Consider the following 16,584-nt stretch of genomic DNA (forward strand, 5'->3'; position numbering starts at 1 on the left):
CTGAACTTTGAGACATGGGTTGAAAACTGGGAATAATAGTAATTTTATGAAGGAAGACATTGTAATTGCAGAGTCTTTAATATACAGATTTTGTTTATTTTTTCATAATGATCTTGAGGTACATGGGACAGGTATTAAATTCCCATTTGCCAGGTCAGCTGTGGTCTCAGAGGTTGTGATTTACCCAAGCCAGTTACCATCAACGGGAAACATTCATCTTTGATGTGTCTTTCCAATATTCGCTTCAGGGGTAAAACCTACAGACTGCTTTAGAAGTCTTGGGATTAGATTTAGTTAAAGGCTCATTATAGGTAACTCTTGTTTTTATGCTTCTGTTGATTTGCTTTATGGTTCTCAATTTCACACGTACTGAAGAATTAACTGTGGACCTGTGAGTAGCCACTGCACTCCAGCCTAAGCAACAGTGTGAGACCCTGTTCTTAAAAGGCCAAGCATGGTAGTTCATGCCTGTAATCCCAGCACTTTGGGAGGCCGAGGTGGGCGGATCACCTGAGGTCAGGAGACCAGCCTGATCAATATGACGAAACCCGTCTCTACTAAAAATCCAAAATTAGCCAGGTGTGGTGGCTTGTGCCTGTAATCCCAGCTACTCAGGAGTCTGAGGAGAATCGCTTGAACCTGGTAGGCAGATGTTGTAGGGAGCCAAGATTGTGCCATTGCACTCCAGCCTGGGCAACAAAAACGAAACTTAGTCACAAAAACAAAAAAACGACAAAAAAAATGAAACAACACTGAAAAAACGCCAGGTGCAGTGGCTAACCCCTGTAATCCCAGAACTGTGGGAGGCCAAGGTGGAAGAATGGCTTGAACTCAGGAGTTCAAGACCAACCTGGGCAACACAGTGAGTCCCTGTCTGTACAAAAACAAAAAAAATTAGCTGGGCATGATGGTGCACCTCTGTAGTCCCAGCTACTTGGGAGGCTGAGTTGGGAGAGTCACTTGAGCCCAGGAGGTAGAGACTGCATGATGGCACCACTGTACTTCAGCCTGGGCAACAGAGCGAGACCCTGTCTCGAACTTAAAGACACACCCCCAAGCCCCATTGCGTTTCTGATTCTTTGGTGTTGTTTCAGCTGAAGTGCGTTGAAGGAGTTGATTTTGAGTACTACTGCATGGCGAGTGAGGTAGACCCTAGCATTTCCTGCTCCCCCTTGCTTAACACCTCTGTGGGGTGGTTTATTTTTATTTTCTGCGCTCTTTTATGGGGCCGGAAGCCATTCACCACAAACACTGTGGAAAGTCTATTCCCTGCCATTCTTTGCAGTGGTGGGAAGCCCAGCCCTGAGCACCTCCTGCCCACACGTTTCCTGGCCCCTATCACATGGAAACCATCTCTCTTGTTTTCTTCTCTTAGCAGCCTATACCTTCGGCCTCTTGTGATCACATCCTTTCATCTTGGGCTTCAAAACACTTTTGTTGTGATGGCTAGAAAATACTTGGGGAGGTCACAGAGGCGTGCTCCCTGGTGTTGGAGGTTAGAGAGGCCAGGGAGCTTGTTTACAAACTTAGCAGGAGACTCTGCTGCTCTCCTGTCTTGTTGGGTTGCAGCTCAGCTCTGGGAGTCTATAATAAAAGTTTGAGTGTGAAATGACTTAATAACTACGGTTTATTTAAAAGTTTTTAACAAATATAAAAAATGGATTTCTCCTGTGGGAGAAAACACTTTCTAGAACAAGGATCTTGGAGGAGGGAGTAGGAAAAAAGTGGGAGGAAGCTTTTGAAGGACTAAACGAAGTATTTTATTTACTTACATTGAATTTATAGGTAGGTCCAAGTTCTGTCAATGGGATTTTAAAAAAGTATTTTCAAACCACCAGAGAGGCAGCTTGGTGTTGCGGAAAACACTTTGATCTGAAAGTGTTGATTCGAGGACTTGTTCTGCCACTCACTGTCTGTTGACCTTTTGTCTCTAAAATTTAGCAAATAATTACACACTTAGGCTTTGTGCTAGGTAGTGCATGGCATTAGAAAAGATAAGACACAGCCCTTCCTGTTGAGGAGTGAGTGAGAGGAGTGAGTGAGCGTGGGCCACATGTCTGGCAAACTGTTAAGCACCCTCCTGTTAGTTACGTTTCCCTATCATTGCATGAAGGAGGTGGGTGGCATTCTTATTTTCCTGATGAGGAAATGGAGACTCAGCAAGTGTTAGGTTTGAATCTTATTTCTGTCTAGCTGAAAGCATTTGGGTTAGGCTTTGAATGAGATAAATCATAAAATAAGCATGGGGATAATAATACTTCATACTGTGGTTATGCCAACAAAACGTACGTGAAAACATGTTAATGTAATTGCTCTACAAATGTGTCATTCATTCCTTTCAGCGCTTGCCAGAAGCTGTGAGGATCCACGACATACTGCTTTTCTCCCTCAGCTGCACATCCATTTCACTGACTTTCAGCTAAAGCACTGTGGTGGCCAATGGCAGGCCTGGCTGTCCCTAGGAGAAGGGGAGAGAGCACCCTAGGAGCCCCCTTTGAGGCCTGCTATTCAGGACTGTTAAATCCCAGGGATAAACAACTTTGTTTTTAACTTTTAATTGAAATTTTCCCTCATGTGTGCGTATACACACACGTCAAAAGGCTAGCCAGCTCCCATATGTCTAACAGCTTCAATGATTATCAACATTTAACCCCAATCTAGTGTCAGGGTGTAAATAAGAGACATCTGATGGCAGAGCTTATTCTTTCTGTTTTACCCCTTCCTTTCAATTTTTGCTTACCTTGAGTTAAGTGCTACAAAAGTGATCAGAATGGACAAGACGCCTCACTTTCTGAGCCTTAAATTCCAGTAGGGAAGAGAGCCAAATTATTACATAAATGAAATAATTTTGTTGTGAGTGGAGTAAAGGAAAGAAGCAGTAAACAATATAATGTGACAGTAAATGGGGCTGGGGAGGGAGCTGCTTAGAGTGGTTAGGAAGGACCTCTCTGACCAGGTGACCTTTAGGCTGAGATCTGACAGCTGAGAAAGAGTCAGCGAAGGGACTAGCCATGGGGTGTGTGTCTGGATATTACTTTAGTTATCCCCATTGGCATATGCTTGAGTAGTGGATGATTTTTTTTGTTGTTGTTTTTAGATGGAGTCTTGCTCTGTTGCCCAGGCTGGAGTGCAATGGCGTGATCTCGGCCCACTGCAATCTCCGCCTCCTGGGTTCAAGCAATTCTCCTGCCTCAGCCTCCCAAGTAGCTGGGATTACAGGCGGCCGCCACCACACCTGGCTAATTTTTTGTATTTTTAGTAGAGACGGGGTTTCACCGTGTTTGCCAGGCTAGTCTTGAACTCCTGACCTCAAGTGATTTGCCCGCCTCGGCTTCCCAAAGTGCTGGGATTACAGGCGTGAGCCACCGCGCCTGGCAACATCAGATATTTATTGAGGGAGTGCCTCCTAAAGGTACAGAACTCTGCTTTGCCATTCTGATCTTATCCTGAAGGGGGATCAAATCCATGCAGGCAGAGTCAGAAAGAGGGAAGGGCCACAGAGGCAGGAGACAAGACACTTAGTCTTAGGAGGCCTCAGAATGCCACTCAGTTCATGCTCCTTCCTCTGATGGCTGAATCTGGAAGCACTTGGTATTTCTGAGTCCACAGAGTTTGGTGGAAAGACTGGGATCTGAGTCTGGTGGGGATCAGGGCCTAGTTCACCGTGATCCTGTGCAAGCCACTCCATGTGCATCTCATTTGTAAAAGGGGAGAGAATACTCTGCCTACCACTTGGGTTTATCATTCTGATCAAAAGAGGTGATGTTTGCTTTGGTGTTGTACAGATGCAGGGTATTGTTAATAAGGAGTCCAGATAAGGATGTCGTTCCACCCATGTCCCTTGGTAAGTCACTGGAATAACTTGGGTCAGCAAGGATAAGGTGGACACCTTAGAGGTTGGTAAAAATAGAATCTTGCAGCCTCCATTGGAAAGAAGTCCCTTTTAAGGTTTACCTACTTTCCTCCCATCAAGACTGGAAGCATGAAATGGAGACTAGGTGCTTCCCATTATGTAAACCATATTCCTTCATCTACCTAGACTTAGGTCCTGCCAACCTTGTCTTCTTACGCTTATATGATCTTGCTGTAATATTTTCCTTTTTTGTTGTTGCTAAATTTCATGTGGGCGGTTCAGGGAAAGGGTAGACTTGCACTCTTCCCCACTACTCAGTGGGATTTTAGGAAGGCTTTGAAAATGGGAATGATCCCTCCTCGGATCCTATCGCTTTTGGAATGGGAACATGGCCACGTTTCCAGAGCAAACAGACACTGGACTCCTCTCTTCTCAAAGGTGGTGAAACCCTCCTGGAGTGATGTGGGGTGTTCTGGCCTGTGAGGAGATGGCTACCCACAGAACCTGCCCGCTGGAGGGGGTGCAGAGGTCTGGCTCCGTGCTTTCAGATGTGTCCTGCCAGGGGCTCCAGGGGGTCCTTCTGAAAGCAGAGAAGCCCCCAGGGGTTGAGAGGAGAGATAAGACATGAGCCTTTTCAGCTGTGATGTGAAGAGAGTCAGGGAGGCCGTGAGCACTGTGGGGCCAGAAGTGTTGGCTTCTGTCAGAAACTCGGCCCTGCCTGACCACTGTCTCCTGGCTCCGTCATTTCCCCTCCATCACGCGCTTCCTTCCAGAAGCTGGAAGCAGGAGGTGGGAAGCTGCAGAGGTAGTGACAAAATCATGATGTAACAAGAAGCTCCTGGGGCCGAAGTGACTGGAGAGGTGGCCACACACTATGAGAAACACCAGCGCACCGGCATAGCCTGGGGAGTTCTGAGCTGTCCTGGGCTGCGTGAAGCCGCAGCCAGCCCACTTTTTTCTCAGTATGGCAGTGCCATCTGACCCCACCCAACCCATCTCACTCGGGTCATGGTTCGTCTTTCTGGGCATTCTGATGCATTCGCACTTCATATTTGCATTGGGATTTCAGTTTACTAAGCATTCCACACCCATGATTGCTTTCAGTCCTTTCAACAACACTGAGAATAGGTGGGCAGGTATTTTTATCTCTATGTGAATAATAACACGTGGGGACTCAGAAAAATTAAAGGCCCCAGGAGAGAAGGCTAGTGAGGGGCAGTGACACTTAGGGACAAACAGTTGGTTATCCTGTCTGCCGCCTGGCTTGAGGACTCCTGCCTGAAGAGAGTATAATAACAAAAGCCTCTGTCTTGCAATTGCAGCCGTTAACACATCTCTTTCATACCCACTACTCACTGGACTGTTAGCTCCTTGAAGACAGAAACTGTGTTTGTGTGTGTGTGTGTGTGTGTGTGTGTGTGTATTTAATGGGAGCAGTACTTTCTTGAGGCATAATTTACGTAGAAGAAAATGCACTAATGATGCATTTGAGATGTATCTATATACACACACCCATTTAGCCATCACCCAAGATAAAGATATGGAACATTTCCATCACCCCTGAAGGTTTCCTCATGCCCCTTTTCAATCCATCCTACCCCAGAGCAAACAGTTCCCTAATTTCTATCACCTGTGATGCGTTTTGCCTGTTCTTGGACTTCATCTGTATGGGGTCATAGTTTGCACAGAGACTGAATCCCCAGAGCAGGACACAGTCTGGCACGTGGCAGGTATACAATGCCAAAGAAAGCCTGGTTCTTAAACTACCCATGAGAGAGAGTTGGTCCCACTGGGAAACTGAGGCGGTGGGCGGTTAGTGACCTGCCAAAGGCACAGCTCTATGAAGTGGTGGATTCCGGACGCCAGCCACCCTAATTCCGAATCCAAGGCTTTCTCCGGGCCCCCAGCCCTCCCTCTGCACTTTCTGCAGGGCTCCGGGTGGAGCGGGTCTGACGATCCCGGACGAGCAGCGCCCCCTGCTGCCAGCCCAGCCCCCAGCCCCTCCTCTCTGTGGCGATGTGACAGGATAACACAGGTCTTGCGCCCAGCAAAGTGACGGGCACAGGGCAGGGACTTGTGGGATAAAAGTCACTTGCCCTTTTATTTTCCTCGGAAAAGAGCTTTTCCTAAACCTTGGGGGCTTTCTCTCTCCAGAATTAACGGACTAAGGGAGGAGAGGTCTTTTTGGTGGAGCGCTGCTGCCCCCATGCGGGTAGATGGCGACACTACCAAAGAGCCGGCGATCAAGCCTGGTATTTTTGGGTTTCAGGTTCTGCGGCTCCTGGAGACCTGCAGATTCCTGGTCTCTGGGTCCCTGGGTCCCGGACCTGTCCATCAAGGCGTCCATTAGGGCCATCACCTAATGGACAAACATCAGGGTAAGGGGGGGCTATTGAAGGGGGTCCCTCAGAGAATCAGCCCTAGCTGTGTGTGGGGACAGATACAGCCTCCCCACATCCCTCCCTCCCAGGAGAGCCCTGTGGGTCTGTCCTGTACTAAGTAAGCGCTTAACCAGGTGAGATCGAGGTCTGATCTTGGCTGGTTTGGAGGGGCAGCAGAGGTGCGGTGAGGGAGGCGGCTCAGCAGTGGGGCCAGCAGCACCGCCCCAGCATGCAGCGGGCCCGGTGCAAGTCACGGAGGGGCCGGCAGCCCCTCCCAGCCTGGCGTGTTGGCCTTGCTGCACCTGCGGCTGGCGGGTGGTGTAACGGCCCAGCCTGCTCCCCTCGGCACGTGGCCTGGGACGATGCTATCTCTAACTCAGTATTTTTAACTCTTCTTTCCAGAGGATGTGGCTTCTGTGGGAGAGCTTCAAAGGGTGCCCTACTTGCCCCTCTTGGTAACCATGACATCATGGAAATGGGAGGGGACCGCCCCAGCCCCCAAACACCTGGAGGGAAGTGGGAGACTTTTTCCACTTCCTGTTCTACTTGTGGCTACTGACTCAATGTCTGACCTGTTTATTAATTGCAAAATATAGCTCTATGTGTGCTACACAGAGAGGCCTCAGGCATGTGTGTCTCTGTGTGAAAGGAGGCCTGCATCCCCCACCCCTCACCGCGTTGCCCAGGGAGCCTTGACACAGACGCAGGGCGCTGGTGGTCCTGCAGCCTTCCCGCAGCCAGAATGACAGCACTGGGTCTCCATGTGCTTGCTCCCCCAGTCTCATCCCAGTCAGCAGCTCCTCTTCCCACACATGGATCAAGGAGGTAGATGGATTTTAGAGTAGGACTCATGGAGAAACTGAGGTGAACCCACATAAAGTGACTGTTGGCCCTGGACCTCGGTGCGGTCACACAGTGAGGTCAGACTCCCAGCTACCCTGCGTGTTTTCCCACAGTCCCTGTCCTCCAGGCTTTGTTGGATAGATGTGTGCCTGCCTGGGGGCTGTCCTGACCAAGGGGGCACCACTCAGGTTTTGCTTGTTCTGAAGTTCTTGACAAGTTACTTTAGCTCTTGGCAAAACTGTGAAACATTGACTCACCTGACCACTTCCTCTACTAATCCCCACTTTCTTTTCCCCTGTACTCCCCACTCCTCACACTCAGCTCCCCCCACCCAGAGCCTAACTGCAGGAGTCATTCACTTATTTATTTAATGGCACCTGTTGTGTGCCAGGCACTGTTCTAGTTCCTGGGGATACATTGATGACAAGGAATATTCCCGTCCCACAGAGCACACAGGCCAGGGGACTTCCTCACCAGGTTGGTACCTGATAATAAGGTGCTATAGGTCTGTCTGTATACATGATCCCAGGGGAGTTGAATTTTATGTTTGGACCTAAAAAATAAGCAAACCCTTAAGACTCAGATGGCTGCCCCCAGTAAGGGTAACAGCAGAGGGGTTGCTCTGTCAGAGCTGAAGACCCCACCAGGTCGCTCCTGAAACATGTGCTTACGTAGCCTGCCGTTTCTCCTGAGTGGCTGTGACTCCAGTTGCCCTCAGAGGTCAGGTCTCAGAGTGAAGTTTCAGAGAGTCCTCTAGAATCTTAGGCCTGGGGCCATGAGAGCTCATTTAGTCCATTCTTATGCCTTTGGGACTGGCCTGTGCTTAAGTCCTTGGGACAGTAGGGCATGTGTCCAGAGAAGTCCCTTCTACAACTGGCCTTAGTAACCTGTTCCCTGCTGGGATGTTGGCCTGAGGTTGGGTCCAGGCTGGTAGAGCTGCAGCTGCAGCCCATGGCCCTGGCTCGCAGGGTCTGTGGGTCTTCATGGCCGGGCTCTTCATGACTGTGTTTCTAGGTCTCCTTAGCTTCCTGTTTCCTCCAGGCCAGGCAATGCCCAGTTCCTTATAGCTGGGCCCTCTGTACTGAGGGGCTTTATTGCGGTGGTGCTAGGCTCAGTGCTGACCTGCCCGGTGGGCATGGGCACAGGAGCCCTTCTCCTGAGCCTTCTCACAAGGCCACTCTAATTCCCTCTGACATCCCGGGTGGGCCCCGGAGCCAGACATGCGAGCAGAGCAGTCGGAGATGGATGGAGTCTCTGTCCCCACCCCCAACACTTGCTCAGCCTCAACCCACTTGCTCCTGGTCCACCCCTCTGACCTCTGCCCTAAGTGGCTTTAGGTTTAACAGCCTCAGACGTGAGGGAAGGTTCTTGCTGAATAGATGATCTCCTGGATTTAGATGGAAATTTCTCAGGGGTGGAGCTGAGCCCGCTCTCTGGATGGCCCCCTACCTGCCCTGGCCTTGTCATCCTGCCTCCTTGCTTGGGTGTGGGTGGGTCCATAGCCCCTGCTGCATCACCTTGCATAGATCTGTGGGAGGCCTTGGGGGGCCAGTGACTGTCCTTGCTATCTGAGGGCACTGGGTTGGCAGGCCTCCACAGGCCTCCACAGGCTCCCGCAGGCCTCCTGCAGGTCTCCCACAGTCTGGGTCTACCCTAAGGTTATTGCAGGGGTCTAGCTTTCATCCCTTCACTGCTTTCCAGGCTCCTGTTCCTTCCCTCAGCCCTATGACCTCCATGTCACTGCAACCAACTCAAAAGAGCAGACCTGCCTCCCCAGCCACCCACACTTCCCTCGCCTGAATCTTTTTTTCTACAAAGCAAAATGAATTACCACTTCAGGGGGAAAAGAAAGAGAAACTAACTGGCCCTCAGTTTTTAATGGTTGATAAAGGCTTGCTCTATTAACCCTCCCAGGGGCATTTTCATTTAATACAGGGAAGAGAATGCTTTAATTATAAGAAATTCCCAATGGTGGAATCTGTGGCATTGTGTCAGACAGGTGAGGAGGTAGAGGCCCCCCAGAGTTCCCCGAAGGTGGCAAACCCCACCTTTGTGAAGGTGCTATGGTCCTACCATGTGTGAGGGTGGCCCTGCTGTGATGGAGTTCTGAGCCCTTTCCCTTTGGTGATCTTTAAGGGGATTGTATTTAGGTGAGAGATGGGGCAGCTTAGAAAGAACTGGGGATTTTGTGACTCCCCTCAGTAGGGCTGACCAGGAGAGGGGACACTGGTTCTTAATTCTACAGGGGCCACAGAATCAGAGGTGCCGGGAGTGGGAGGTAGCCTCCAGTCCTACCTGACATTTCGTAAGTGGCGACACATAAGCCTGTAGAGGGCAGGGGTGTGCTCTAGGTCACCTATTAAAGCTGGTACAGGTTAAGTATTCCTAATTCAAAAATCTGAAATGTGAAATGCTCCAAAATCTGAAGCTTTTTAAGTGCCCACATGATGCTCAAAGGAAATGCTCACTGGGGCATCTTGGATTTCAGATTTTTAGATTAGGGATGTCGAATTGGTAAGTATAATGCTAATATTCTACCTCCGACTCAAAAAGAAAAGAAATCCAAAACCTGATACACTTCCGGTACCATGCATTTCAGAGAAGGGATACTCAACCTGTAGCTTCTTCCCTATGAAAAAAAGCAGGCCTGAGTTGTAGCTGAGAGGATTTACGTATTTCTGGCTGGGATGGTCAGACGCATAGGGGAACCATGGAGGTATTCAGGGATGGAACCCTCTCCCACCCCCGGGCGTGGGTAAGCCTCAGCTTTGGGTCTTGGTAGCTGTGCTTGCTGGGTGGATGGTGGAGTGTTCTCTAAGCTGTGTTCCCCTCAGCATCCATGACCCTGGGGAAAGGTGCTCTGGCAGCAGGAGTCTCAAGAGACAGGAGTCTCAGGAGTCTCAGGAGCACTCAAGAGCGCAGTGTGCTGTGGACCTCAGGGAGCCCCATGTCTTTCCTTCCAGGTGAGAGCTCAGGGCATCGACTCTCCTCGGTCAAATCTCTGGGCTCGTGGGGAGACAACTCATCTCCTTTTTCCTCATTCTCACATCCGGGATGGTGGGAACATAAAGTCCTGCTGGGGCCACAGCCTCCTCTCAACCCTGCTCCTGGTGTCAGATTGGGCACCTCAAAGGGCTGGCGTGGGGCTGGACCAGGCAGCAGAGTGGTGGGTGGTCCCCAGCCATGAATTTGTGAGACAATGCAGTTTCAGTGGAAACTCAGTCTGAGAGGAGAGGCAAAGGAAATGCTCCTGGAGGGCAGGAGACGTGGGTGGCATTTTGGGGACACTTGCTGTGTGGTCCCTGTCTGCTGCAGGTCACTGCCACCCATGTGTATGGGCTCCTGTTATGGGTGGTCCCGTGGCATGGCATGAGAGTGGAAGAGAAGGGGCCCAAGCCGGTAGGTGGGTTTTCTTGGCCCTCAGCATGCCTGCTAAGTGGAAGCTTTTAGAGGTTATTCCAAGAAGAGATTGACTTAGGCAGCTTGTTGAATGAGGCTTCCTGGACCGCATCATAGACAAATGCCTTGGTTTTTCTCTGCCCAGCTAGTGATTACCAGCAAGCAGAAAATGACTGCAACCAAACCCAGTCAAACAGAGGCACAGTCTCTGCTCTTCCAAACCATTTTAATGAAGCCATTGGCAGCAGGATATACAACACACCCAGACACACAGCATAGCAGGGCCTCAATAATGAGATAATTTCCCCCCATGTCTTGAGAAGAATAGTATGTATTTCTTTATGAACACTATTTAAAAAATATAAACCCCTCACAACATTCTCCAGGACCTAGAGCCCAAGAGAACTCACTGAGGATCCATCATCTGTGGGATGGTCAGGCAGCCTCTGGGGAGCGGGAGGGACTGTGCACAGCCAGGGGAGGCTGCAGCAGCCTTGCCTCTGCCGTGAATGTCAGGCAGTGACAAGCAGCAATAAGGGAACAGAGTGGGTGGCAGCAGTGTTTGGTAGCTCTTCGGCAATCTTAATCACAAATTTGGGTAGGATCCAGTTGGTGGCATTGCCGGGGGGGCACAGAGGTGGTAGCAGCTTTCTCCTCCATGGGGGTGGGAGAGTTCCCTCTGCTTGGAGAGGGAGAGGAGGGGCGATGCAGAGGAAGGAACGAGGGAGCACAGGCTGTCTTACAATCTTGCAGACCTGGAATGAGGAAGAACAGAAGTCAGGCTGGACACTGAGGAGGACCCAGGACTGTTAGGGGTGTGATGGAGATGGCTCTGTTTGGGGATGTGTGGTAGAGTTCTAGGAGCAAATGGACCCTGGAGTTCTTACTTTTTTATTTTTTTGAGACAGGATCTTGCTTTGTCTTCCAGGCTGGAGTGCAGTGGCATGATCATAACGCACTGCAGCCTTGATCTTGCAGGGTTCAAGCGATCATCCCATCTCAGCCTCTTAAGTAACTGGGACTACAGGTGTGCACCACCACACCCAGCTAATTTTTTCAGTTTTTGTAGAGGCGGGGTCTCCCTATGTTGCCCAGTCTGGTCTCCAGCTCCTGTGCTCCCCCTGTCTCTGCCTCCTAAAGTGCTGGGATTACAGGCGTGAGACCCTGCACCCAGCCTGGAGTTTTTTTGATGGTGATGGAACAGGATGCAGTTGTCAGCAAGATGACTGGGGACCCTGGGGGAGGAGGGCGTGGAGACTCTAGCCAGGATTAGGGTATAATATGAGTGTAATGTCTTCTTTCTACTGAGCTAAGAGAGCCATATGGGGAGAGAGGACATGAGGAGAGGCCTTGGGGGTCCCTTTAGGTCACATGGTAAGAGAAGTACAGCACAAGGCATGTGGTGTGAACGGGTGTCTCTCTTCTTCCACTCATTAACTGTGTGGCCTCAGTTTCTTCATTTCTGTTCTTCCTACTTCATAGGGGAGAAGTTCAACTGAGGTGGCTGAAATGAGCATGTTTTATAGTGTTTCAGGCCATTGTTATTGCACAAGAGGAATTTGTAACAGGAAGAAATAGAAGAGTTTGGTGGGCTCACTCAGGCTTTGGACTTAAAAGCAAGACCCTGCAGGGAGGCTTGCTCTCAGAGCTTAGGATGCACCCAGAGACCCGCATCCCTAACCCCCACTCCCCAGATTCAAGGCCCCTCACCTCAGCTGGACCACAGCCGCAGCGTCATGAGCAGATTAAACCCGGCCACTTTCAGGAGGAGGATTCGGAACCCGATCACTGACAGGTTTTGAAAGTTTAGGTTCATATCTGTAAAACCAAGAGGCCACAGCGGTTATGGGCTTGCATGTCCCAGGCCTGCATGGCCTGCAGGACACACCCATGGTTTTCCCCAAGGCAGAGCAGGCTGGGTGGGGGAGGCCTGCGGCTCCTGCATCGCCTCTCCCTTGCAGCTTCTGTGCATATCCCCTTGCAAACGTATTTCGTGCATTCTTCCAGGGCCAACAGTATTTTGTGTTTCAAGACAAAAACATCGACTAGACTTGGCTCTTATTTTATTTCTGAGCCCTTCTGGGGATGGGGTAGCTGCTCAGAATTTATCATTTCAATCCCTGGGGTCCATATGGGCCCCTTAGTGAGTTCCGCTACCACGGGAGAGATGACTCAGTAACAACAACTCAAATGGAAATGAATATGGGCCCAGGGTGGGTGTGAGGAGTGGTGGTGGATTCTTGAGAGACAGGACCATTGCCTAGAGCCTATGTGAATACTGTTGCTTTTCTTGAAAGAAGGCAAAACCTCTTGGCTGTGGAGTGAAACTGTCCTCAGGATGATCTGGTTAGTTTAGGGCTATCCCTAAGGGAGTCAGAAATTTCACAGCTGGGCCACCCAGAAGCTCTCTCTGGCTCTCTTGACAGTGGAGCTGTTGTAAGGAATACAGAGGCCTAGGAAAAACTCCTTGGTCTATTGAAGCTAGAAACTCATCCTCAAACTGCTTAGATTGGAAAGTCAGAGATAGTGAGAGGATTCAGGGGAGACCCCACCCAGCTCTGGGCAGGTCTTGAACTGCTGTTTCTATTCCTCATCATTCATTCGCACATCTACTCATTTCTTCCCACTCCCTCATCCAGGCAGGATTATTGCGGGTTCATCACTTCTGCAACCCTGTGCAAACCCAGGCTAGACCCCTATCTTACCTGTTTCAAAGCTTTTCTCAACCAGGTTGGCATCACAGAGACTTTCTGAAAGGAAAAACACAGACATTCTTTCAGCATCCAGAGCAGGCTGACTCTCCCACCCCAGACCTCCTAGTTCTTGGGCAGGTGAACATCTACAGCCTTTCCATGCTTCCTTGTGGAGAGATCTGGAGGGAACTTACAGCACATGGGCACATGCTAGGGAGAGCCCCTGGCCCTGGCAGGACTGATACCTTGGCTCCTGGACACCATTTCTATTTACTCAATATACACTGTTTGTGCAAAGTACATGTTCCATGACATAGGCCACAGGTGCCATCACACATAGACCCTGCTCTTGCGTGGCTTCATTCTGGAGTCCAATGGAGGCAGTGAGGCATACACAGTGACAAGGGCCATAAAGAGTATAAACAGGTACTTTCATGTGTTCCAAAAAGTTTTGATCCTTGTACCCCAAATTTGTTCCTTGGTTTCATCTTAATAAAATGGCACTATCATTGACTTAGCTGCTCAGGCCAAAATCCAGCTGCCTTCCTTGATCCCCTCTTGGCTTTCTTATCCCTGCATGGTTCTACCTTTGAAACCTGAATGGTGTTGGTCACCTCCCTGCCACCACCCTGTCCAGACCTCCATCATCTCTCTGCTATAACTGCTCCCTTTCTGCTTCTACTCTTGGCTTACAACCCACTCTCCATACAGCACTCAGATTGATCTTTAAGAAAAGCAGGCTGGGTGTGGTGGCTCACGCCTGTAATCCCAGCACTTTGGGAGGTTGAAGCGGGTGGATCACCTGAGGTCAGGAGTTCGAGACCAGCCTGGCCAACATAGTGAAACCCTGTCTCTACTAAAAATACAAAAAATTAGCTGGGTGTGGTGGTGGAAGCCTGTAATCCCAGCTACTCGGGAGGCTGAGGCGGGAGAATCGCTTGAACCTGGGAAGCGGAGGCTACAGTGAGCCGAGATGTGCCATTGCACTTCAGCCTGGGCAACAAGAGCAAAACTCCGTCTCAAAATAAAATAAAATAAAATAAAATAAAATAAAATAAAATAAAATAAAATAAAATAGAAAAGCAAATTAGGTGTCCCTCCCCTGCTTGAAGCTGATCAACAGCTTTCTGGTATACTTAGAATACTGTTGGCCCTCTCATGGCCTAGGAGGCCCTGTGGCTTGGCCCTGCCTCCTTCATTCAACTCTTGCCTGCTCCTCTTCTCCTTTCTCATTGAGCTCCTGTCCCAGGCCTCTATAGGGTCCTTTCCCTGCCCTTGGTATGCCTGGTACCTTCAAGTAGCATTTCTTCAGAGAGCCCTTCCCTGACTTTTGTCGTGAAGGTGGCTGTTTTCTCAACCCTGAGTTAAAACACATTCCAATCTGAAGTTTTCTGGACTTTTCCCAGCTGACAGATGGGCTCCCCCAACTAGAATGGAGCTTCCTCTGGGCAGACCCCTCATCTGACCTTTTATTCCTCCACTTCAGCACCTGGTGCATTCATGTACCGGCACAACCAGTGGTTGGTGGGTTAATGAGTGACTGCATGAGATTGACTTAGTAAGCTGGGAAAGATTTTTTGGCAGACAGGGAGAAATAAGGAGAGGCAACTTGGAGAAGGGCTTTAAAATGAGGCGTAGAAGAGCAGTAAGGGCAAACAGTCCGAGCAAAGGCAGGCAGGTAGGAACTCAGTTGGAGAGACTGAGGCTAGGCCAAGTGCCCTCTCCTGCCACCTTCTCTTCATCTGCTTTTTTCCCGTGTCATTCTCTGGACTGCCAGGACAAGGCTCACTGTTTCTCAGTAAAAAGTGGGTTTTGTGGCAATTGATGAGGCCAAGACCACCAATCTGAGGAGTTTTAGACATCATTGACCAGAGCTCTGGGCAGAACCAGGCCACTCCTGAAGCAAGGAAACAGCCTGCGAAGGCACCAAAGCCGCCCTTACCTGTGCCGGGGAAGAAGGTATCTGCTGGAATAATGCTGTCCTTGAAGGCGTTTGTACATGCAAAATCGGATTTGTTACTCCAGGCCACAGCACCGTTGCTCTTAAAGTCCATAGACCTCATGTCTAGCACAGTTTTGTCTGTGATATGCACGTCAGAATCCTTGCTTTGTGACACATTCATTACAGAATCAAAATCAGTGAATAGGCAGACAGAGGTGTCATTGGATTTAGAGCCTCTCAGCTGGTACACGGCAGGGTCAGGGTTCTGGATATCTGTGGGACAAGAGGATCAGGGTTAGGACATGATCTCATTTCCTTCTTTGCCCCAACCCAGGCTGAAGTCCAGATGCCAGTGATGGACAAGAACGGGGCTCCGTGGGGCTGGCAAGTCATGGTCTCATGCTTTATATGGGAAACAGCATTTTAGAAACCAGCTGCTTGTGATGGACTGGGACTCAGGGACAGGCACAAGCTATCAATCTTGGCCAAGAGGCCATGATTTCAGTGAACGTTCACTGCCAGGCCTGGCCTGCCACTCGAGGAAACCTGAAATGCAGGGCTACTTAATGATATTGCTTATTCTTTTATTTAATAGGATCTTCTTCAAAACCCCAGCAATCTAACTCTGGCAGAGCAAAGGCAGGCATGGAAAGAGGGCCGAGCAAAGCAAACTAGTGGTCTCCCCAACTTAAGCTGGGCATTAGCAGAATGGGAGGTTTATGGTATGTTGGCATTAAGTTGGGAAATCTATCACATCACCAGGAGATTTCCCTCTCACTGATAGAGGTTTTGAACTATAAATCAGAACACCTGCGTCTAAGCCCCAGCACTACCGTTTACTCGATATAAGGCCTTGAGCAAGTCACAGCAGCTCCTTATGTCTCAGGAATTTCATCTGCAAAATGAATATGTTGTCTCATCCACCTTCCTAGCCAGGCTCTTCTGAGAAAGAAATGAGAGCTTCTCTATATAAACATCTATTTAATAAACTGTAAAGTACCAAACAAATGTTAGTTGGAGCCATTGACCCTGGCGGAACATAGCCGTGAAAAAGTGCTAGTGAGTCATGCAGAGCCACAGCGTCTATCCTTCACCCTCAGAAAGCAGGACCTGCTGGAGGCTTTTCCTTAGTGCTGAGACTCATTCTTTAGTATTTCCGTAGGATTTTGTGTTTTTAATGTGACTCTCATTGTTTATTCTTTCAGACTTCCTGCCTTTTGAGGAGGAAGCAGAGGTTTGCCGGAGGATTAGCATGTTGGGGCCACCCAGAGAGTTTCCAGCAGGGTGGGGATTAGAATTTCCCACCCAGTGGTTCTCTGCTCCCACAGCTCCTCACATGCGCACAAGATTTCTCAGACCCTGGTGATTCCCGGACAGTTGCTGAGCCAACCATGGTGGCCTCGGCAATGCCGACATCCAGCTGGATCCAAAACCAAAGAAATCAGCCCCTGGGATGCTGAGTGGAGGCAGAGC

The 16,584-nt window shown here is 49.7% G+C and overlaps 1 gene segment (V, D, J or C); it reads right to left on the reverse strand.

Moving 5' to 3' along the window:
* Nucleotides 1-10,683: 10,683 nt before the first annotated feature.
* Nucleotides 10,684-16,584, reverse strand: part of LOC104674124 — an 840,972-nt gene continuing 835,071 nt past the window's right edge. Inside the window, 4 exon segments of the C gene segment in view lie at nt 10,684-11,231; nt 12,187-12,294; nt 13,182-13,226; nt 15,112-15,384. Coding sequence covers nt 12,188-12,294; nt 13,182-13,226; nt 15,112-15,384 — 425 coding nt within the window.

Source organism: Rhinopithecus roxellana, chromosome 5 (genome assembly GCF_007565055.1).
Source record: "Rhinopithecus roxellana isolate Shanxi Qingling chromosome 5, ASM756505v1, whole genome shotgun sequence".
In the NCBI taxonomy this organism is placed as follows: domain Eukaryota; kingdom Metazoa; phylum Chordata; class Mammalia; order Primates; family Cercopithecidae; genus Rhinopithecus; species Rhinopithecus roxellana.